Genomic DNA, 23,390 nt, shown 5'->3' with positions numbered 1-23,390 from the left:
AGGGGGCTGGGCTGGGCTGGAGATGTGGAGGTGGGAGCAGTCTCCTGGCACAGCTAGCCCCTCCCTCATCTAGGAAACTTCCTAGATGATGTTACCAGATGGCAGGACTCATGGCTTTATCTCTGCATTAGTGATAATGAGACCCATAAGTAAAATTTATGTAGCACAGTTCTTGATAGGGATTCAGTATAATTTTGTTTTCTTCTTTTTGTAACATATCCCTAACATCTCTAGGCTTTAGGGAGTCTGCCCTTTAGGCAGGGATTGGTGGTGGCATTCTGGGCTTGTTCTTCAGTGTTCCAGGAAAATGATGGGCACCTTCTTTTTGCAGCTCTGCTCTGCTGCCTTCTTCCTGGTAAAGGGAGCAATGTCCAGAGGGCAGGGCACATTCTGCCCAGGCTCCTTTTGCAAGCTTTCGCTTTAGATGGTGGAAAGGAGTGAGTGAGTAGTTGCTCCTCTGACTGGGAGGGCTTAGTGGGGCCCCCAGTGTCAGAGACTCTGCAGAGATCACTGCAGCTTATGTTTAGCTCTGCTTTTTCCCTGTTTCCTGGGAACCAACTGCCTCTTGGAGATGAGGAATTTGTGGCCCCAGTGTTGGACTCAGAGGCAGAGGACTGGGTTATGTGAGCAGCTTGGGGCAGGTGCAAATTCTGAGGGCATTATTTGTGGTCTTCTGGGGTCCTTGTGACTCTGAAATTTCTCCAGCTGCTGTGTTTAGAGATGCTCCAGGAAGTCACAGCCTTTCATAGGTGGGAGAACAGAGAAGCAGGTAAGTCGGCTTTGAAGACACCTGTGACCTAAGAGGAGGAATCTAGGGAGAAGCTGGTGGCAGGAAGGAGCAGAGGATGAGGTGGTGTGAGAAGCAGTGGGGGTGGGCAGGTGGGACAGTCTTGTTCTAGGAAGACCCAGGAGAAGCTTAATGAGGGTTGTTCCCTTATTCATTTGTTATAATGACATTTCTTTAACATTTTCTTGGACCAGGCCCTGTTTTAATTACATGTAGTGACTATAAATCACGCCATTTTCATTATAAACTTGGGAGGTAGATGTTGTGACTATGTCCATAAGACAGACAAGGAAACTGAGGCCAAGAAGGTCACAGTGAGAGTGGCTGAGCCTGGAGGGCAGCCTTGAAGTTGGCTCCCAGAATTTGTTCTTCCCAATACCACAGACTACCTTCTCTCTGGTCCTTCCAAATTGTAGGTGGTTTGGGTGTCTTTTCTCTCACCAGGGCTCATTATTCTACACTCTGTCTCCAGGAAGGGTCCCTTACCTCTCAGGCAGAGATCTTTCTCAAAGAAAAAGAAGGCAAGGACAAACCTGTTGGTGGGGAAGGGCTTGGCACCTGCCAAATGAAGCACAATTTCTAAGACCACAATGGAAGGGACTGGGCTGAGATTCAGGTTCAGGTGAACTCCACTTCTTAAAAGGCAGGGCAGGGTTCTGGGCTCCTGTGATGGGCACCACAGCCTCCTTGAGGATGTGTCTATCTCTGACACTGAGCAGGCCCAACCTGGGCATAATTATGGGGCAGAAGAAGAGGCAAGCAGGAGCTTGCATGTTCTTCATAATGGAGACCCTGGGTCTGGGCCCTCCTTTCTGGGGGTCATGAGTGGTGTGGAATAACAGAGAGATAGAGGAATGCCTTCCACCACAGAGCTCCAGGTATAGGGAGAGAAAGAGCCTGGTGACCTGGGCCTAGTAGAGCTGCCCTGTGGTTGGGGTGGGAAAGGAAGGAACAGTTTCTTACCAGGTAACTCTAATGGTTTCCTGGTCCCACAGTCTTCCCAGAAGAGCTGGAAGGAGCCTGGGCTCAGCTGTTTGTCAGTGTCTGGGTTGTGGGGGGCCTAGCACCCTGTTAGTATGATGTGCCAACAAGAAATGCTTTGCTCCAGCAGGGGACTGCTGTCCAGCCCTGAGCCCTGCTCTCTATGCTGAGGTGCTGGAGCTTTGGGCTGGACCTGCCTCCTGCCTGCAGGTCTTGTCCCTCAGCCCCATCTCTCTCCCCAGCTCTAAAATATGGAAGGGCGCTGCAGTCGCTCCTTGCTCTGCTGTCTCACTTCCCTGCTTCTCCTTGTCCAGCTGTCCACAGGTGAGTGTCCCCATCTGTCTTCCTTTGTGGTTTTAAAAGGCAAGATATAAAAACATTTGAAAATACATTTTCCTCATTTTTTTTTGTTTTCTTGCCTTTTTTTGTGCTGCAAGCATTCATTCATTCATTCATTCATTCATTTTATTCCTGAAATATTAATGAAATGTTGATTGTTAGGTGCTATTCTATGAAAGAATCAGACAGAAATTCTGTCATAAAGTTTACCTTCTAGCAGGAGACAGTGAGTAATAACTGCAACTAGCCATAGATGACTGTGATGGGAAATGCAGCAGGGCAGGGTGTGGGCAGTCAGAGTCATGGAAGGCAGGTGTGGGCAGGCAGCAGTGTTCAGTGAGGTGGTGTGTAGATGGGAACATAACCCTGGAGAAGGAGGAGTGAGTGTAGGACCATTTGGAAGGAAGGTTCCTGCAGGGGGAGGAGCCTGTGCAGAGCTGGCAGTGTGCTGAGGTGTGAGGAAGCTCAGAGGCCAGGGTTGGCTGGATTTAAGCCCATGGGGAGAAAAGTAGCAGGTGAGTTCAGAGGGGTTTTGGGAAGGAGGGTCCACCTTGTCAGGCCTAGGGAGAAGTGGGAAGCCCTGTGGAGGCTTTGAGCAGAGCAGCAACATGGATTAACTCACGTGTTATAAGGATCACTGAGGTCAGGAATCCTAGTCATCCTCCAGTTGAAATTTAATGGTGACTGAGACTAAGTGGAGCAGCACAGGGCTTGAGAGTAGCTCTTTGGAGGCGTTGCAGCGTGTCCTGCAGAGGAGTCATGTGGTAGCCTCAGAAGCCCAAGAGCACCAAGGGGGTGGAGAGTGAGGTGAACTTGCTTCTTGAACATGCAGTGATGGGTGTTTCTGTGAATGACGGGAGCAGGATTTTCACAGCAGACTCTGTGTTTTAAAGTGCATATGTATTACTCTCCTCCCTCAGTGGAGGAGAAAAATATAGATTGAAGTAAATAATTTAGAATAGGAAGAGGGGAATTTCCAGGGTGTGACTGAATGACCAGAGTGTGACCTAGGCCACATGTATGCTCTTTGCCAGTTTTCAGGTTTGTCCTGAGACAGGGGTTAGTTAGACCTGGGGTTCCCAAATAGTTCCCAGGTCCCAATGTGTGCTCCTCAGTCCACCCTTGGAACTCCTTGCAAATGCACATTCATTGGCCTACCCTAGATCTAGTGGATGAGACACTCTGGAGGGGGGTCCAGTGATGTGTGCTGTATAAGGCAGCCTTGTGGTTCTGATGCATGAAAGTTTGAGAATCACTGAATTAGAGAATTCTTCATGGGAGGGCCTGGGACCAGGAGCAGAAGACAATGAGGGAGTGTCTTTGGCATCATTTCTGGTCACATCATAATGGTAAGAAAACATCTTCCAAATCCATCATACTTCTAGGGTCATCTCATATGGCCCCTGCCCCTGGTTTCCTGGCCTTCCTACCTGATGGTATGTGTTCTTGTTTTTTGATCTGTGTTTCTCTAGCTTTCTCCTCACTATGTCTCTGTCCACAGAGCAGTTCCAGGTTGTTGGCCCTCGACACCCCATTGTGGCAGTGCTGGGCGAGGATGCCATACTGCCCTGCTCCCTAGTCCCAGCCATGAATGCAGAGAACATGGAACTGGGGTGGTTCCGCACCACATTCTCACAAACAGTGTTCATCTACTGGAACCAACGGGAACAGACTGAGGAGCAGATGGCTGAGTACAGAGGGCGGACCTCACTGGTGAGGGGCTGCCTTACTGAGGGGCATGCTGCCATGCACCTCCGCAAGGTCCGGATTTCTGACAATGGAATGTACACCTGCTTCTTCAGACATGGAGGCTTCTATGAAGAGGCCGATTTGGAAGTGAAGGTGGCAGGTTAGTTACTTGATGTCTATTCTGGAGATCTTGGGAGTACTGGGTTTGATGGGAATATCAGGGATCATCTAATTTAGCCTTACATTTTATAGGTGAAATGGAGAAAAAATGACTCATCTTTTATTAATTGATTCAATACAAACACTGTATAAGGAGCATCTAAAATATTTTGGAACTTGTCCTGTGCACCAGAGATATATCAGTATAACAGAGATCTCAGCAGTGAGGAGTTTAGAGACAAAGGAAGAAAAATTATAAGAAAGAATTCAGTACAAGATGGCATAAGGTGATAAGTACTTATGACAAAAGACCAAGTAGATTTAAGAAATGGGCTCAGGATGTGGGCTGGGAAGTTAGGACAATCTGCAGTGTTATATAGGGAATTGGGCAGAGTCTTATTGACAGTCTAAACAAGTCTCAAAGGAAGTAGGTATTTAGCCAGGGGGATATCTGGGGGGCCAGAGTTTCATGCAGATGGAGCACCTGGTATGAAACCTTTGTGTTAGGAGTATGGTTGTTTATTCTGAGTATAATGACGCCATCATGGTTGGTAGGAGGAGTGAGGAAAGTGGCAATACTGGAGTAAAGAGATGGTCCTGTGTTAACACCACTCACAGATGTCAAGATGAGGTCATTAGGAGTGGACACTTGGGCTAGCACAAGAGTCCTGGATGTTGATGGGCTGGAAGGTGAAAAGGCAGAGGGCAGACAACATGGTGATTGTGGCTACAAGTGGCTACTTTCATTTGACCAGATAGTTCTTGGGGTTGAGGCCCTGAGGGTCTCAGATAATGGAGTTTGGGGAGAACTCCTGGAGAGGAAGGCAGTTACCAGGTCAGTAAAGGCTTTGTGTGCTGTGTTATGGAGTTTGGATGCAGAGTAGGGGGAATCCTAAACAGAGCCATGCTGGGAATGCTCATGTTGGCAGCTGTGAATGGATGGATGGGAGGTGAGCAAGGAGGCCTGGAGTGCAGTTATGATGTGGAGGGAATGAGTGCCTGACCTGAGGCATGGCAGTGGGGTGGGAGAGGAGGGGTCAGACAGGTTTAGAAACTAGAGTCAACTGAATAGATTTGTGGGTACAACGTTTGGAAGGCGAGGAGAAGACTTCAGAGACTTCCAGTGTTTTATTTGAACTATTTGTTGTTTAGTGACAGGACTATTGATAATTATGTGTCAGTTCTACTGCTGTAATAATGCTGTGTAACAAACAGCTACAATCTCAGATGCATCTGGCAATAAAAATGTATTTAATTTAGGCACTAAGGGAGTTCAACTAATTGGGGCTGAACTTGGCTAATCTCACTTGGGTTTATTCATACATCTTTGGTCATGTTTCAGAAATATAATTAAAAACAAAATCTCCCATGCTAGGAGAAAACACTTTTATTAGTGAATAAGCATCAAACCAGAGTGTGAAACATATTTTGATGATCTGTGAACGGATCACACAACCAGAAAAGAATTTCATCTTTCTTTTTAGAGCCAAGCATATATAATCTTTTGTATACTTGTTTCAAAGATGAAGAATAACAAATCCTCAATAGGGCTCAAAGCACTATTGTTCCATATAACTCATCCTAAATTTACCTGGCAGTTTTGGAGACCATCTGTGTCATCTAACAGGCTTTATCTGGAAGCAAAATAAACTCCTCCAGCTTTATGACAGGAAGTAGTTTACAACTTGGAGCAAGATGCCCTCATAAGTTAGGCTCCTACTTTTCCACAGAAAAGGAGGCAAAGGGTTTCTATCTTACCTGATGTTTACATTTCAAAGAAATGGTTCCCAGGTTCTTGAGAAAGGCATTCCTGAGTTACAAAGCTGGCAGAAAACCTAACCAGTTTTCAAAATAATATATAAACATCTTAAAAGAGGAGAAAGTGTAGATTTGTAACTGAAAGTTCCTAAAGCAAATGGTATAAGAAAAAGGGATAGAATCTTCTTCTTCTTTTTTTTTTCAACAGGGAGAATTAAGCTTTTTACTTGTAATTTTTATTTGTTCTTAAGTCAGCTGAAAAGTTCACCAGGTGCACCTTGGTTGTGTGTGCTCATGTTTCAGGTGGTCATGTGTCTGACCTAGGGCAGCTGTAGCAGGTGGACCAGGCAATGTTACATGAGCCCATCCTCCACTGGGCAGCCCAAGATTGTCCTCCTGTGGAAATGGCAGAGAGTAAAACCAAGGTGCAAGTGCTTTTCAAACCTCTGCACTAGTCACATTAACTAATTTTTCATTGGGTAAATCAAATCCCAGGACTGGGCCAGAGGCAGAAGGTAAAGGCAGTAAAAAGATAGTGGAAATGGGAGAACTGGCTTTGAAGAAGGGTGAGGAATTGGGTTATTTTAATCATTTTATCACAAGTGGTGCAAATTTATGAATTCAGTTGTGGAGTTTTGAGTTTCAAGTGTATGTGAGGAAACCTGGTAAAAATAACTCATGGGAACATGGGTATAGGGGAAGAGAATTCAGGAAGAATTTTGGAAGTGATACACACAGAGAGGCAGATGTCCCAGGACAGTGTATGAGGTGAGAAGACTGGAGAGTCAAGGAGGGAGCCCTGAGACCAAATTCTTCCTGTTTCCTTTGGGCCTCATGGTTGGGGAGAAGAGCCCACTGCCCTGTGTGAATCCCTGTGCTCCTTCCTTTTCTTCTCTCTTCCCCTATAACTCCAAGAATTCAACATGAATATCTCCCCTCAAGTTGTGTAATTTGTAGGCAATTCTGGGGTCTCAGGGCCCAAGGTGGCCTCCTGGGGCTCCACAGCTTCCTTCCCACAGGGATGGGCTCTGCCCCCCAAGTGCACATAGAAGGGCCAGAAGAGGATGGAGTGCGTGTGGTGTGCAAAGCCTCAGGATGGTTCCCAAAGCCCCAGGTGCAGTGGAGAGACCTCAGTGGAAACAAGTTTCCAGCGCTTTCTGAGGCCCACACCCAAGACACTGAGGAGCTATTTAGTGTGGAGGCCACTCTGGTGGTGAGAGACAGTTCTGTGGGGAATGTGACCTGCTCTGTCCTCAACCCTGTCCTGGGCCAGGAGAAGGCCATGGCTATTTACATCCCAGGTCAGTGCTGCTTCCCACTCCCAGCAGAGCTGTGGGGAGGGCTGGCCTCTCTGAGTGTGCTGGCTCTCCTGGGTGTGCCCCTGACCTCTGTCTGCCTGGGCCACAGAGCCCTTCTTCCCTCAGGCTTCTCCCTGGAAGCCAGCATTTGCTGTGATCCTGACCATGCTGGGGCTCCTACTCTTGGGACCTAGCTATTTTATCAGAAAAGAACATTCCAGAAGGATGCAGGTGAGGCAGGAAAAGGAGGATCTGCGGCGGATTAAGGAGGAGAAACAGCAGGCAAAGGAAGAGGCACTGAAGACCATTGGTAAGACCCCACAGGGCAAGTGCAGACCTGGTGGTGAGGGACAGCTGACAGGGGCCAGAGTCTGAGGTCTAGCTCTCTAGGGAGATCCAGGGTCCTGGGACCAGTGTAGGTGACTGAGGAGATCAGAGAGGACAGACTGGTGATGTTGGGTGGGTGTGTAGGTAGAAATTCTAGCATCAATATTTTTTCTTGGGTTTTACGGGCACACAGTCTTTTCTTTTCTAGGGGATGGGCGTTCACACTGGTTTTTATTTTCTTTCAGATGAACTCCAGACAGATCTCAGTAAGTTCTGCTTTCCTGCTGAATTTTCTATGATTTGATGGTAGTGGACTTTCTAGTTCCTACCTCTTCTCATTTCTGTGTTGTTTTTTTAGATCAGAGGAAAGCTGCTTATCTGTCCGGTGAGTGACTCTCCTGGTATCCTTGGTTTTCTTATCCTGCCTGTGATCTGGTGTCCTCTTTTCTTGTTTCTATCTAGGCACAGACCTGTGGGTCCCCATCCCTGGGAGGCTAATCAGAAGCTAGTGGAAGCCAGAACACTGCTCCCTGGGCATTCCTAGATCTGGGCTGCTGTTTCCTACCTAGAGCTTGGAAACATGGGTGTGATGGTGACCCCTGGTCTGTCATGTATTCTGCATTTTATTTCAACCCTGGCTTGCCCATTATATTGTGAAAGAAGCCATCCATGAATTTCTTGAGGTCTTCTGTAGGTATGGCAGCCAGGGAGGTTTTAGGTTTAACCTTGGAAACTATCCTTGGCTCTTCCAGGCAACAGATTTCCCAAGACACATGACCTTTATCTCATTCCTACTAGGAAGATTTCTCATAGTAATTCTGGGGATGGGTGTAACTCGTTGGGAACCAGACAGCCCACCTATAACTTTTTTTGGTGAAGAACATTCTATGATCTAAGATCCTTTGATCTTCCCCGATATAACAGAAACCAAGAATGGGCTCCATTTTACCTTTTTAGTATAAAAGCTCAATCTGTATGATTGGCTAGCCTGTCCTGTCCCCTCTTTCTGAAAGTATTTTCTGTGTCCAGTGGGTTTTTTCGTTATTTCATGTTTCTTAGCTTTTATTTTTCAGCCAATTCATTCCACTGAGGAGAACCCCATTCCCATCACCGGTGCGGGATGGGTGTAAGCATATTGTTTTTTCACCTTCAATACATCTAGCTATTGGTCTGCTTCTAGAGGCTTAAAAGCAGATACTAACGGGGCGGGCGTGTGGGGGTTGTGGCTTAGGGGTAGAGAGCTCACCTAGCATGTATGAGGCCCAGGGTTGGATCCTTAGCACTACATAAAAATAAATAAATAAAATAAAGGTATTGTGTCCATCTAAAACTAAAAATATTAAAAAAGGCAGATACTAAGATATCATTAAATGATCCATATAAGGAAATGGAGTCATTGAGTTTAGGAGTGTGGCCTTCTGTTCATCTCCCAAGAAATCACCCTCCAGGGATTATGTTTTCTCGAGCTCCCAAAGGTCCTAATCCAAGTGGGCTGCTCTCCACAGGTGGGAATGTGGTGGAGTGAACCAAATATTTCCTGAAATAGTGGTTCTTATTCTCTAGAAACATTTCACCTGTGAAAAATTGGGCATTTTTACTGCAGAACTCACTTCACATTCCTGTCTTTAAATCATTCTTCATTTTTGGTAATTTCCCAAATGTCTTTTAAGATTTTTATTTTATTTTTTCATTTGTGGTGCTGAGTTGTGAACCTGGCACTTTGTGCATGCTAGGCAAGCCCTCTACCATGGGCTACATCTCCACCCCTCTCCCAAATATATCTTTGCTAGAAAAAGCCTTGATATAATGGTGCCTTCTGATAACTGTGGAATGATTTATATTTTATTCTCTCAAATATTTTCACAGAGTATAATTTTTATCCTTAGCAGCAAAACCGAATAAAGAAAGATAGAATTTGGATTTTTATGAGCTTTGAGGCAGAAAGTTTCCTGACAGAGAGGAAGCAGTGGGACCGTGGTAGAAGTTGGCCTGTAAAGCAGCCGTCTTGATCTGTGGTCCAGGGGATTTCCCACAATACCCTGTGGTCCCTGCATACTGTAAGAGGCCATCTCCTTTCTGGCTCTCTCCTCCTGTGGGTAGTCTCATCTTTCCAATGGAAGGGAGGCCAGGGCAGGCACATTCATGCCGAGCAGGCTTATTTTAGCTGTGGTCTCACCACTGTGTGTTCCCTTTCAGCCTGGAGGAAGGCCCCCCTGTATGCAGGTAAGTGACTCTGATGTGTCCTTGGCCTTCCCTCCTCCAGGCTCCTCCTCTGTCCTTCTGTGCAGTGGCCTCCACCCAGGATGGGATGGGTTTTCCTGTTCTCTCTTCTCTAATTTGTTTCCCACCCCTCCCAGTAAACACTTTTAACTTCTCTTGGTTTTTTTTTCCTTTCATATCGTCACACATTAATCTGTCCCTTGCCCAAACTAACCAAAGCCAAGCACAACAGGAAAGCAAAATTCTCCTAAATGGAGAGAAAAATGATTGTAACTTGCATTGGAAGACAACAGGGACTTTTCTTTGGGATTGGATCATAGAACTCATCTCACATCCTGTCTTTAAATTATTCTTTATTTTTCGTAAACATTTCTTTTTGGTTGTAGGTGGACACAACATCTTTATTTCATTTTTATATGGTGCTGAGTATTGAACCCTGTGCCTCTCGCATGCTAGGCAAGCTCTCTATAACTGAGCCACAACCAAACTCTCAATCATTCTTCATTTTTGGTAATTTCCCTAATGTCTTTTTTAATTTTAATTTTGTTTTCTCATGTTGTGGTGCTGAGGAGTGAACCTGTTCTAGGCCCATCCTCCCCTGCAGGTTAGTGTTAGCTGTATCCCCTGAAAACATTGTGTTTGACTGGTATTTGTTGTTGGTGTAGTGACACTGGAGAGTTCAGCTGTGAGCAGAGCCTGCATGGAGCAGGGTTGGAACTATGTAAATAGGAATTGCTGGTCTCCATGAAATTTCAGAAATTATATTTTACAGCTTGGGACTTATATCTTCCTAATGTGGGACCTTGATTCTGTATTCCCTTTACCCCAGATTTCTACCCTTTGGGTTCAGGTTTGGTTTTCTTATTTCTTCCTGGTCCTCAGGATATAGTTCTTCTCTCGGCCACCTTCTACTCTGACTCGCTTTCCTAGTTGGGTTTCTTCTAAGCACTTTGGTTGCTGAAAAATGAGATTCTGGTGTTCTGAATTTGGGGTCCAGGATGCTTAGGGGGGTTTGTGAAGTACTTAAAATGATATGCAACATTCTGTGTTTGTGTTACAGGAACAAAATGCAAGTTAATGTTCACAACAATTTTCTCTGCTTTAAAGAGAACTTTGCTTTGCTTGTTGGGCTTGGTCTTTGATTTTCTTTTTAATGTGTGAAGATCATAAAAGGAGGAAGCTGAAGAGTTTAAAATTGTTTACCTGAGAAAGGGTTGGGAATAAATCAGAGAAGAAAGGATGAGGTGGGACGAGAGAGGAGATGACAAGGAAAGTAGAGTGCCCAAGATTCATAATGAAATTTTGGGTGTGCTGAAGCAGTGGGCGTTGGAAAATCTCATACAAGGTGGTTTGAGTTGAGTGTGAAGAGGATTTGCAGGTTCTTTGTGTGCATGAAATGTGACCAACTTCTTGATACATCTTTGAGAGGGTTCAATGAATACTTGTGTGTGTGTGAATTCTATTAAGCCAGTTCTGAGTAATCATCTTATTGAGTTTGCCTGTGATAATGAGACCACCTCCTCCTTCCAGTAGCAGTTAGGACAGGCATATGATAAGGCAGTTTCCAATGCAATGAAAGATTATCCAGAGGACTCTTTAACTCTGGGGGTTAGTTTAGGATCTGTGCCATCTGAATTTGTATAATCTTCCCTTTTCCTGCTCTTGTTATTACTTTTTGACATCAGGGATATGGACTGTGAGACACAGAGAAGGGTGAGCCATGGCATCAAGGAGGCTTTGGATTCAGATGTTTGAGGAACACTCTTTGAGAATCCTAATGATTTTCTTGCACATATGTTTATTAAAAAAAGAAGGATCAAATAGTCTTTTTTACCATTTCCCCATTCTCTGCTGAATTAATGTCTATATGTTTTCATGTATAACTTGCATACTCTTTTATTTTGTAAGGATAAACACCATTACTATAGTAGAATTAACACTTTCATATTGAGAGGTACATAATGTGAGGTGGAAAAATGTCTGATCTCATCTTGTTCATGAAATTGTAAAAATGAGTCATATATTCAAATTTTCTTTAGGAATTATGTGAAGAGTGCATTAAGGCACATAACATCGTACTTTTTTGGAAATTCTCAAAAGTTTTTTTCTTTCACTTTTTTTCTTTTTCTCCCCTGTCTGCTTCCTTCTCTTTTCTTCTTCTAATATGTCAGTTATTATATGTAAAATTATAATAGGATACCAACTAATGTCTTGGTGAAAAATGTACAAAATTTACTTTTCTCCAAGGGTCATCTGGGTCTGCTCAGCCATTTTATATTATCTAGTTTCTATGAAGAAGCTCAACAAAGATGGAAATACCACTGTATGTGATTGAACTTGTATTAGTGGTTATGGGGAGCACAACTTTAAACACAAATTTTTAAGAAAAAATGTTGTTTAGTTATTATTTTAATTATTCTAATCTTGTTCCTGAGGCTCTGCCCTGTTGGAAGCAAAAGCTTTCCAGTTGAATACATTTTGGAGTGTATTACATATATAGACTTTGCTTTGGTCAATGACCTTTCTATCTTCTTTCCTAAAGGGAGTATGGAGGTTGGAGGAGACTTATGTGGCCTTGGGACAGTGGGCATGTATTTTCTTTTAGTTATTTCAGGTCCTCACCATCAGGAGTCTAGTGTGAACTGGTTCATAAGATCCTGGGTTGGGTCTCCTGAGAAAAGGCAGGTCTCATCTCATGCTTGGTCTCCCTTCCCCTGACCCTGAGGTAAAGTCCAAGTTCTGTGTCACTTATTCCTGGTTGCCATTGGGCTTTTTCCTCTGAACTTCAGACCTTCTCTGGTTCACTGACTCATATGTCTCTTCATCATCTAGCAGAGCATGTGATATTTTCTGGGTCCTCAGCATCCTATGTGCAGGAGACAGGGAGTGTCATGTTTTCTGCAAGCACATTTCTCTGCCAGTGCTTTCTTTGTTCCATGTTGGATGTGACACCTATGTAGGCATATTAGTTTTCTATTTGCTGTGAAATTACTACAAACTTTAACCAACACAAATATATTATTTTACATCTTTATAGGCCAGAAGTTCAAGGAAGTATGAACAAGGCTGTGTTCCTTTCTGGAGGCCGTTGTCTTGCTCAGTTTCTAGAGGCCATCTGTAATTTTTCATTTGAGGGCCTGTTCTTCCATCTTCAAAGGCAGCAACACAGCATGTTTTTGACCTTGTTTCTGTAATTCTGTCTGCTTCTCTGACCACAGCCAAGAAAGGTCTCTGTTTTCAAGGGTTCATGTGATTAGTTTGGACTGATCCAGAGAATCCAGAATAATCTCCCCTGCTCAAGAACCTGAACCTTAATTACATTGGTAATGTTGCCTAGTCATGTATTTAACATATTCACACACTCTGGAGTTTAGGACTATGGGTTCTATTATAGCTGTAAGTTTTCAATCTCTTCAGGGAGTTCTTGTGTGAGGCAAATTACTAGGTTCAAAATTTTTGGGTTCTCCCATATCTGTAAGGATGTTTGCTCCTATTGGCCTAGTATTGACCTCTCACTGGATGTGTTTGTTTCCTACTTTGAATTTCTTTCTCTCCCTTCCTAAAACCCTTTCCATTGCCTCCTAACTGGGTAATATTTCTTTGAGTTCCCTGCACTCATGATTTCTAGTCATCCTCCAAGTTCAGCTAAGCTAGATGTAATTCTCGACTCATGGCTTAGAGGTAACCTTACAATTTCGGCACAGTCAGTTCTTTATAAGTAAAAGGAGGTCTTGGAAATTTTTATAACATCAATTGTATCACAAGATAACCTAGTTTTCAGGATGGTTGTGTGTTTGTGTCTTGAGAAAGCCTTATTTGGTAGTTAAATCTGAACATGACCTTTCAGATTGATATCCAGCCTTTTGATTCCAGGGTGTTAAGTTTTTTGGCTTAGTCTTCATGGGAAGGATGCAGTGGCCCCTCCATACTTCATGTTTATGTATTAGTGGTGTGTGTGTGAGAGCAGGTGTGTGTGTGTGATTAAGATATAAATACAGCAGCTGAATGTTTTCACACAGATTTTTCCCTTCTTCCTCCCACATTGCTGTGTTTCAGAAGACTGGGTGCTGACCCTGATGTGTACAGACTCTGCAAATCCCTGATATGAGATGTGTTCTCTTGTAGATTGGCGGAAGGAAAAATTCCAAGCCTGTGAGTGACTGTGTGCTTCTAGATGTTCCTCCTGTGGCCCTCATGGCTTCTGGATTCTCCTTAAGTTCTCTATGGTGATTGAGATACTGGCATCACCAATGATGTTCCTGTGGCAGAAGTGATGGTCACAAAACTGGTATTGGTTCTCAAGGGTCATGTCACATGTCTACCCCCAAATCAGCCTCTGGCTCTTTCTCCTGGTTGAGGACATGGACTTGAGTTACAAGACTCATATCTCAGGAGTCTTATGCCCTCCTCAGCTCAGTCAGCTATGTGGCTCTGAGGTGGTGGGTGGCTATGTGCTTTGTCTTGGGGCCGGTGAGGACCTTGCATGATTGATAACTCTCTCAACAGGGCCTGTCACTCTGGATCCAGACTCTGCTCACCACAGACTTTCTGTCTCTCATGAAAAGACGTGTCTGATCTGGAAATATCCCTGGAAATATCTTCAACCACGTTTACCTACTTCCATCCCGTTCCCTAGTGAAAAATGCAGTGTGTTGGGTCTTGAGGGCATCACATCAGGAAGATGTTACTGGGAAGTGGAGATAAATAATGAATTCTTCAGCAAATGGACTCTGGGAGTCTGTAGGAAAAATTCAAAAATGCCAGGCTTATACATGGAAATACCAGATAGAGGGTTTTGGGTCATGGGGAAAAGGGACAATTGTTATTTTGCTGGGACTGATCCTGTGACTTGGTTATCTCCTTGGAAGGATACCTACAGGGTTGGGGTTTTCCTGGACTACAGTGAAGGGGATGTCTCCTTCTATAACATGATTGATGGGTCCCACATTTTCTCTTTCCCTCCAGCTTCCTTCTCTGGAACTCTCTTTCCATACTTTATGTTTATGTATGGAGGTGTGTCCATGACCATCTGCTCCATGGCAAGTGGTTCTGAGAGGCTCCCTATACCCCTTAAGTATTCACCTCCATTGGAGGAGATCCTGAGCACCCCAAGGGAGGGGTTCAGCTCAGGTTGTGGTGTTGATGGTGCTCCCCCAGCGGCTGACTCTCCATTACTTCCCTGATACTGCAAGGTTTTGTCTTCATACTGTCCCTTGCTGGCTGTGATCCTTCACTGTGGCTGTTCCTGGGTTTACAGATTCCCTGTGGCAAAGTCCCCTGAGATGAGAATTGGAAGGCTCAGTGGGCTTGTCCTCCTGCTCTTTGTTCATATCAGATGTGTGGTTATGAGAATTTAGTTCAGGTTTTATATTCAGATAGCAGAAGATAAAAGTTGACTGTTTTGGAACTGGTTTAGAGAATGTGGAGATATATATATTTTTTGGTATTAAAAATATTTTAAATAGATTTAACAGCATGTACCTCTTTTCCCAGCTACAGGGGAGGCTAAGGCAGGAGCATCACTTTAGCCCATAAATCTGAGTCCATCCTGGGCACCTTAGTGGTACCCTGTCTGAAAAAAATTCAAACAAAGGGGAGATCACATTACTTGACTTGCATGTTAGTAGAGGACTCTTGAGGTTGAGAAGCGTCCCCAGTTCTAATTTTTCAGATTTGGACTATCAGATGCCAGAAAGTTTATCATCCAAAAATTTCCAGGGAAATGGATAGTTGTTAGTCACCTTTTTGTCTCTGCGACAAAATACTGAGAAATCAACCTAAAGGAGTAGAGATTTATTTTCCTCACAGTTATAATCATCTGGCTTCATTGTTTCTGAGGCAGAATGTCATGTCATGACAGGGAACAGGTGGTGGAGCAAGTGGCTCACCTCACAGCAGACAGAAGGCAAGAGAGGGAGACAAAGGGAAAGGGGGGGGAAGGGAGGGAGAGAGAAAGGGGGAGAGGGAGGAGAGAAAGTAAGAGAGAGGAAGGGAGGGAGAAATAAGGGGCCCAGGACAAGTCATAGTCTTCAACCACATTTACCCACTTCCTTCCTGTTTCCTAGTCCCTACCTACTGAAGTTTCTACAACCTCCCAAAAGGGCCTCCAGCTGGGGACCAAGCTTTTAACACATGAGCCTTTGGAGGATATCTGAAATAATTTGGAAATTTCAGTTCCAAATTCTAATAAATTATGGAGGTTTTTTTTTTAAATGATGGAGTTTTAAGAGAAGAGAACAACTTTCTATGGTATCTGCTTCCTATTCTGGGATGAATGGAATATACTTGTTTTTCCCTGCCTCAGTAACTTTCTGGTACCATTGAGAATATTGTGATATGTTAATCCAGAGAATTAAGGATAAGGGAATGGATCCTCCCTTAAAAGCTATTAGTATATATTCATTGTACAAAATGTTGGGTTTTATTGTGACAATTTCCTACATGCATATATTGTACTTTGATCATATCCACCCTTCCTGCTACCTTCTGATTTTTCCCACCATTCCTCTTTTGTGTCAATACTGCAACTGAGGAAAGGCAAGAATTACTAAAGTAAACATAAATGAAAAAGAGAATTTTCAGATGCAAGGTGAATTTCAGAAAGCTTTGACCATGAGCATAGGTCCAGTTAGTATATTTCCTCTCAGTAGTTCCAAGTCTGATCTTAAGGGTTAATGGAAAACCACAGCAAACAAGAAGAGACAGAACTATTAAGACTTAGACTCTGCAAGAATAAAGCTGTATTCACTTTACCAGTTTTCTGATTGGGGGAGAGAAAACACAGAATGGGAATTGGAAGAAAGAGAGTACATATAACACACAGTACTTCTAGAAACAAGGTCATATTGGTTTTGTATATCTTCTCTTTGATTGTGGTATATGTGTGTATTTTTATCTATTGACCATTTGCTTTATTTCTCTTCTATATTTATGATTTTCCATACAAATTGTTACCTTTTAGGTAATAGTAAAGTCAACAAGACCGACTGAATTTGAAGAGTAAATAATATAGCAGTGTAGTATACAGTGACTGGAGTGCTTCTTTCCTTATTTTGTGGAACAGATAAGAACCTCTTCATTTGTCAGGTGTCTTTGTCATGGTAGATTTGTTGTTTTATGGAAGTTCAAATGTTTGTAAAATGGTGTAACATGTTGCATAGATAAAGATTAAAGTCAAAGGTGTGGACAGAGTCCAGTATCATTTCATTGCATTTCTGTTCCAAATTCTCTCTGTTGTTCTTCTTTGTGTTAATGGAACTGGATCTTGTATATACTTTTTTGCCAACTGACACAATGTGAGATTGTTGGTACAATTCAGTAGAGGGGCCACTGCAAGGCAAGGTAGTTCTGTTTCTTTCTTTCTTTCTTTCTTTTTTTGGTACCAGGAATTCAATCCAGGGATGCTTAACCACTGAGCGACATCCTCAACCTTTTTAAAAAAATATATATATTTTTAAGTTGTGGATGGACACAATAACTTTATTTAGTTTATTTATTTATTTGAGAGAGAGAGAGAGAGAGAGAGAGAGAGAGAGAGAGAGAGAGAGAGAGAGAAATTTTTTAATGTTTATTTTTTAGTTTTTGGTGGACACAACATTTTTGTTTGTATGTGGTGCTGAGGATCAAACCCCGGGCCGCACGCATGCCAGGCGAGCGTGCTACCGCTTGAGCCGCATCCCTAGCCCTGTTTAGTTTATTTTTTAATGTGGTGCTGAGGATCAAAGACAGTGCCTCACATATACTTCACCACTGAGCTACAACTCCAGCACCACCAGCTCTTTTTAAATTTTGAGACACAGTTTTCCTGCATTGTTTAGGGCCTGGCTGGTTGCTGAGGCTGGCTTTGAACTTGTGATCCTCTTGCTTCAGCCTCCTAAACTGCTGGGATTACAGATATGGGCCTCCACACTGGTCTGCTTTTCCTGGTTGATGCAGCTTCCAGTGGTGTGCAGAAGGCTCACTTTTTGGTGACCTAGTAAGAACTGTCTATATTGATACCTTTATCCATATTTTTAGTCTCTGCCCTGGGTTCCTAAAAAGTGATTTCTCTCCCTGAAAATTGCTCCTAAAACCCTTGGAATTTCCTGATGGAGATGAAAGGAGAGTCTTTTGTTATTAATAACCAGCCCCTTTCAGCCATCTGAGTTTATGTTAATAAGATAACTTTTAGAAAACTTCTGGGTCACCGCAGGATGGTGGAAAGTTGCCAAAGGAACAAATTTTATGAGTAGAAAGTTGAAAGAGGGGAGGAAATAGGGCTGAAGGTTGAGTTAATTAATTTCCAGCAGTCAATGATTTAATCAATCATAATTACACAGTGAAACCTCCATGAAAACATTGAGGGAGCATCTGACTTGATGAACAACACTGCATCCATGTGTATGTTGGGGTGGTGCCTCTCAAACTCCACCATGGGACAGATACTCCTGTGCTGGAGACTTTTGTGGGCCTCACCCTATGTGCATGTTCATTGTTCATCTGGATATTCACAATGAACAAGATCTTTTATAATAAATTGGTTAGTAAACAAAGTTGTTTCTCTTGGTTTTGTGAGCCATTCTAGCAAATGATTGTAGAAAAATCATCCAGTCTGAGGATGGATCTTGGGAGTGGAGGATTGGCCTTGGGAATGAGATAGAAATTTAGGGATACTGAGAAAAATCTCTTTAAAGGAGAAATATGTCTTTTGGGATGTGGAACAAGAACTGTGAACTGCTCCTGACCTGGACAAAGAAGCTTAAGGGACTGAAAGAGACCAAAATATAAAAATACACCAAACAATCCCATAAGTTACTTTATAACTTTCAAGTTCCACATAATTTTCTGGAATGAAGCAAAGCAGAACAAGATTCCAATAGAAACACACTACTAGCCTCATGAAGCTAGGGGCTAACATTTGATTGGATTAATCGCCTTATCAATCAGCTGAAAACTACATACCAGACCAGATTCCCTAACAGAAAACCATCTTGCCCTATATTTCCAAATCTTGAGGGAAGTCCTGTCCCTTTGGATCATATATTCTATATTTGTACCCTGATAAAAAAACTTGACCTTAATCCCTGGTTGTGTGTCTCTTTTTGCTCTTGAGATTGTCCACATTATTCTCTGAGGGTTCCTATATTCACTTTTCACCTTCTAATGATGCTCTTCCTCTCTTTGCTAAAGCCTAACACATTCTTTCGTCTTTTCTGCAGTATGGGCAAGGGTCTGAAGGTCTAAGTAGAGGTTTCTTCTTCCAATGGAGAGACTTCATTGGATCTCCTTACAGTGACAACAACTTCAGAACTTCAGGAGTCATCTTGTGATTGTCATCTGAAGTCATGGGGGCATACTTGTAAGACTGTGGGGTCTACTTAACCTGTGGAGTCTCTGATAATTCCTTAGTTGGATTATAGGAGCCCCAGATAAATGCAGAGAATTGGAGAATAACTTGGTGTGGAAAATCCCATACATCTGGTGTCAGAAATGTTCGAGCAGGGTGTGTGTGTGTGTGTGTGTGTGTGTGTGTGTGTGTGTGTGTGTGTTATGATAGACTACACCTGGTTAATCGAAGCATTACAGATCCCTTTCAACATTCCAGTGGGCCATGGTCCATCTTCCTCCATGAGCTCTGCTCCTCAGTCTCATTGGGTCCTTCTCGTACATTTTTTCTTTCCTTGGCTACTCTGCCTCATTCCAAGAGGTAGTATCTGCTCGTTATATATGCCATTTCTGCATTCTTTGGGGCCTTCTTTTTTACTTCTTTTAGTAGATAACCACATTTTACTTGTTAATTGTTTTTTTTTCAGTGCTAGGGAATAAACCCAGGGCTTCAGGCATGAATAAGCCTATATTAATTTTTCCTTGTTCAAATGATTTATGTGTTTCTGGACTTTGATAGAAGCATCTAAATCACAATAACTTATTACCTTAGTGCTGAGATGCACCCTCCTTTAAAATATCTTTTTTTTCCTCTCTCTTTTTTTTATTTGTTTTTCAAAACATTACAAAGCTCTTGACATATCATATTTCATACATTTATTCAAGTGGGTTATGAACTCCCATTTTTACCCCAAATACAGATTGCAGAATCACATTGGTTACACATCCACAATTTTACATAATGCCCTATTAGTAACTGTTGTATTCTGCTACCTTTTTTATCCTCTACTATCCCCCCTCCCCTCCCCTCCCATCTTCTCTCTCTACCCCATCTACTGTAATTCATTTCTCTCCTTGTTTATTTTCCCATTCCCCTCACAACCTCTTATATATAATTTTGTATAGCAATGAGGGTCTCCCTCCATTTCCATGCAATTTCCCTTTTCTCTCCCTTTCCCTCCCACCTCATGTCTCTGTTTAATATTAATCTTTTCTTCCTGCTCTTCCTCCCTGCACTGTTCTTAGTTGCTCTCATTATATCAAAGAAGACATTTGGTATTTGTTTTTCAGGGATTGGCTAGCTTCACTAAGCATAATCTGTTCTAGTGCCATCCATTTCCCTGCAAATTCCATGATTTTGTAACTTTTTAGTGCTGCGTAATACTCCATGGTGTATAAATGCCACATTTTTTTTTTTATATCCATTCATCTATTGAAGGGCATCTGGGTTGGTTTCACAGTCTAGCTATTGTGAATTGTGCTGCTATGAACATCGATGTGGCAGTATCCCCTCTTTTTTTTTTTTAAGAGAGAGTGAGAGAGGAGAGAGAGAGAGAGAGAATTTTTAATATTTATTTTTTAGTTCTCGGCAGACACAACATCTTTGTATGTGGTGCTGAGGATCGAACCCGGGCTGCACGCACGCCAGGCGAGCGCGCTACCGCTTGAGCCACATCCCCAGCCCAGTATCCCCTCTTTTAAGGTCTTCAGGGAATAGTCCGAGAAGGGCAATAGCTGGGTCAAATGGTGGTTCCATTCCCAGCTTTCCCAGGAATCTCCATACTGCTTTCCAAATTGGCCGCACCAGTTTGCAGTCCCACCAGCAATGTACAAGTGTACCCTTTTCCTCACATCTTCACCAGCACTTGTTGTTGTTTGACTTCATAATGGCTGCCAATCTTACTGGAGTGAGATGGTATCTTAGGGTGGTTTTGATTTGCATTTCTCTGACTGCTAGAGATGGTGAGCATTTTTTCATGTACTTGTTGATTGATTGTATGTCCTCCTCTGAGAAGTGTCTGTTCAGGTCCTTGGCCCATTTGTTGATTGGGTTATTTGTTATCTTATTGTCTAATTTTTTGAGTTCTTTGTATACTCTGGATATTAGGGCTCTATCTGAAGTGTGAGGAGTAAAGATTTGTTCCCATGATGTAGGCTCTCTATTTACCTCTCTTATTGTTTCTCTTGCTGAGAAAAAACTTTTTAGTTTAAGTAAGTTCCATTTGTTGATTCTTGTTATGAACTCTTGTGCTATGGGTGTCCTATTAAGGAATCTGGAGCCCGACCCCACAATATGTAGATCAGAGCCAACTTTTTCTTCTATCAGATGCAGAGTCTCTGATTTGATATCAAGCTCCTTGATCCATTTTGAGTTAACTTTTGTGCATGGCGAGAGAAAGGGATTCAGTTTCATTTTGTTGCATATGGATTTCCAGTTTTCCCAGCACCATTTGTTGAAGATGCTATCCTTCCTCCATTGCATGCTTTTAGCCCTTTTATCAAATATAAGATAGTTGTAACTTTGTGGATTAGTCTCTGTGTCCTCTATTCTGTACCATTGGCCCACCTGCCTGTTTTGGTACCAGTACCATGCTGTTTTTGTTACTATTGCTCTGTAATATAGTTTGAAATCTGGTATCGCTATACCGCCTGATTCACACTTCCTGCTTAGAATTGCTTTTGCTATTCTGGGTCTTTTATTTTTCCATATGAATTTCATGATTGCTTTCTCTATTTCTACAAGAAATGCCATTGGGATTTTGATTGGCATTGCATTAAACCTATAGGGAACTTTTGGTAATATCGCCATTTTGATGATGTTAGTTCTGCCTATCCATGAACAGGGTATATTTTTCCATCTTCTAAGATCTTCTTCTACTTCTCTCTTTAGGGTTCTGTAGTTTTCATTGTATAAGTCTTTCACCTCTTTTGTTGGAATATAGGTTTTCAAAATAATTTCTAATTGTCTTCTGTAATTCTGTATTTTCTGCGTCTATGGAGATGATCATATGGTTCTTATCTTTATGTCTATTTATGTGGTGAATAACATTTATTGATTTCTGTATATTGAACCATCCTTGCATCCCAGGGATGAATCCCACTTGATCATGGTGCACAATTTTTTTGATGTGCCTTTGTATCCGATTCGCCAGAATTTTATTGAGGATTTTTGCATCTAGGTTCATCAGAGATATTGGTCTGTAGTTTTCTTTCTTTGCGGTGTCTTTGTATAGTTTCGGAATCAGGGTGATGTTGACCTCATAGAATGAATTTGGAAGAGCTCCCTCTTTTTCTATTTCCTGAAATAACTTGAAAAGTATTGGTATTAATTCTTCTTTAAAGGTGTTGTAAAACTCCGCTGTATACCCATCTGGTCCTGGGCTTTTCTTGGTTGGTAGTCTTTTGATTGCATCTTCTATTTTATCCATTGATATTGGTCTGTTCAAATTGTGTGTATCCTCCTGACTCAGTCTGGGCAAATCATATGACTTAAGAAATTTATCGATGTCTTCTCTATCTTCTATTTTATTGGAATATAGGTTTTCAAAATAATTTCTAATTGTCTTCTGTATTTCTGTAGCATGTGTAAAAATACAGCAAAAAATACAGCAAAAAATACTATCTTGTTCATATACAAATATACATATTGCTATGGTCACAGTTCTCAGGATGATGTAAGTAGTCGCTGGCTCCTTAACTGTTCACTGTGAAATATGTTATTCCAGGATCTTCTAGCTTTCAGAGTCTGTGTTGAAAGATCAGCTGTTATCCTGATTGGTTTACCCCTAAATGTAATCTGCTTCCTTTCTCTTGTAGCTTTTAAAATTCTCTCCTTATTCTGTATGTTGGGCATCTTCATTATAATGTGTCTAGGTGTGGATCTCTTATGATTTTGCACATTTGGCATCCTGTAGGCTTCTAATATTTGGGATTCTGTCTCATTCTTCATGTCTGGGAAGTTTTCTAGTATTATTTCATTGAATAGAATGCTCATTCCTTTGGTTTGGACCTCTATCCCTTCCTGTATCCCAATGAGTCTTAAGTTTGGTCTCTTTATGTTATCCCATATTTCTTGGATGTTCTGCTTATGGTTTCTTAACAGTCTTGCTGAGCTGTCTATGTTCTTTTCACGTTGAAATACTTTGTCTTCATTGTCTGAATGTTCTATGTTCTAAGTGTTCTACTCTGCTGGTAGTATTCTCAATTGAGTTTTTAAGTTGGTTTATTGCTTCCTGCATTTCTGGGATTTCTGTTTGTTTGTTTTTTATTACCTCTATCTCCCTCTATAGTTGATCTTTTGCTTCTTGGATTTGTTTATGTAATTCATTGTCAATGTGATCTTTCATTGTCTGATTTTCTGTCTAATGTCTTCCTTGAGACTCCAGATTATCTGAAGCATGTATATCCTGAATTCTTTATCTGACATTCCATCTGCTGTAGCTATTACCTCTTCTAAAGTTGAGTTGACCTGCATTGTTTGTGGTCCTTTCTTTCCTTGTCTTTTCATACTGCTCGCGTTGCTTTCTGCTTGGTGAAACTGTTGTGTTTTTGAAATTTTCCCCCTACATATTTATAATGCTCTTGTATAGTTGAAAAGTCTCCCTTGCTGGGCAGGCAGCAGCTGTGCTCCTCCTCCTATTGGGGTGATCTGTCTACCACGCTGGCGGGCTTCTGGGTCTGTTCTGCCA

The 23,390-nt window shown here is 42.3% G+C and overlaps 1 protein-coding gene across 1 annotated transcript; it reads left to right on the top strand.

Moving 5' to 3' along the window:
• Positions 1-1,988: 1,988 nt before the first annotated feature.
• Positions 1,989-15,467, top strand: LOC101976868 (butyrophilin subfamily 3 member A2). The gene is made up of 9 exons (XM_078020235.1): positions 1,989-2,092; positions 3,609-3,956; positions 6,733-7,014; positions 7,121-7,321; positions 7,584-7,604; positions 7,697-7,723; positions 9,535-9,561; positions 13,684-13,710; positions 14,065-15,467. Exons 1-9 carry the CDS (start codon positions 2,020-2,022, stop codon positions 14,739-14,741), a joined length of 1,683 nt encoding a protein of 560 aa, XP_077876361.1. The 5' UTR covers positions 1,989-2,019; the 3' UTR covers positions 14,742-15,467.
• The last annotated feature ends 7,923 nt before the right edge of the window (positions 15,468-23,390 follow it).

The sequence above is a fragment of the Ictidomys tridecemlineatus genome, chromosome 8 (assembly GCF_052094955.1).
Source record: "Ictidomys tridecemlineatus isolate mIctTri1 chromosome 8, mIctTri1.hap1, whole genome shotgun sequence".
Classification (NCBI taxonomy): domain Eukaryota; kingdom Metazoa; phylum Chordata; class Mammalia; order Rodentia; family Sciuridae; genus Ictidomys; species Ictidomys tridecemlineatus.
Note: the sequence above shows the minus strand (reverse complement) of the source record. Positions and strands in the feature narration are given on the sequence as shown.

Bases quoted from the DNA above. Each gene is read 5' to 3' on its own strand.
- LOC101976868 (XM_078020235.1), top strand. From the start codon at position 2,020: ATGGAAGGGCGCTGCAGTCGCTCCTTGCTCTGCTGTCTCACTTCCCTG. The intron at 7,015-7,120 runs GTCAGTGCTGCT...CCTGGGCCACAG, and splicing joins CATGGCTATTTACATCCCAG to AGCCCTTCTTCCCTCAGGCT. The intron at 7,724-9,534 runs GTGAGTGACTCT...GTTCCCTTTCAG, and splicing joins GAAAGCTGCTTATCTGTCCG to CCTGGAGGAAGGCCCCCCTG.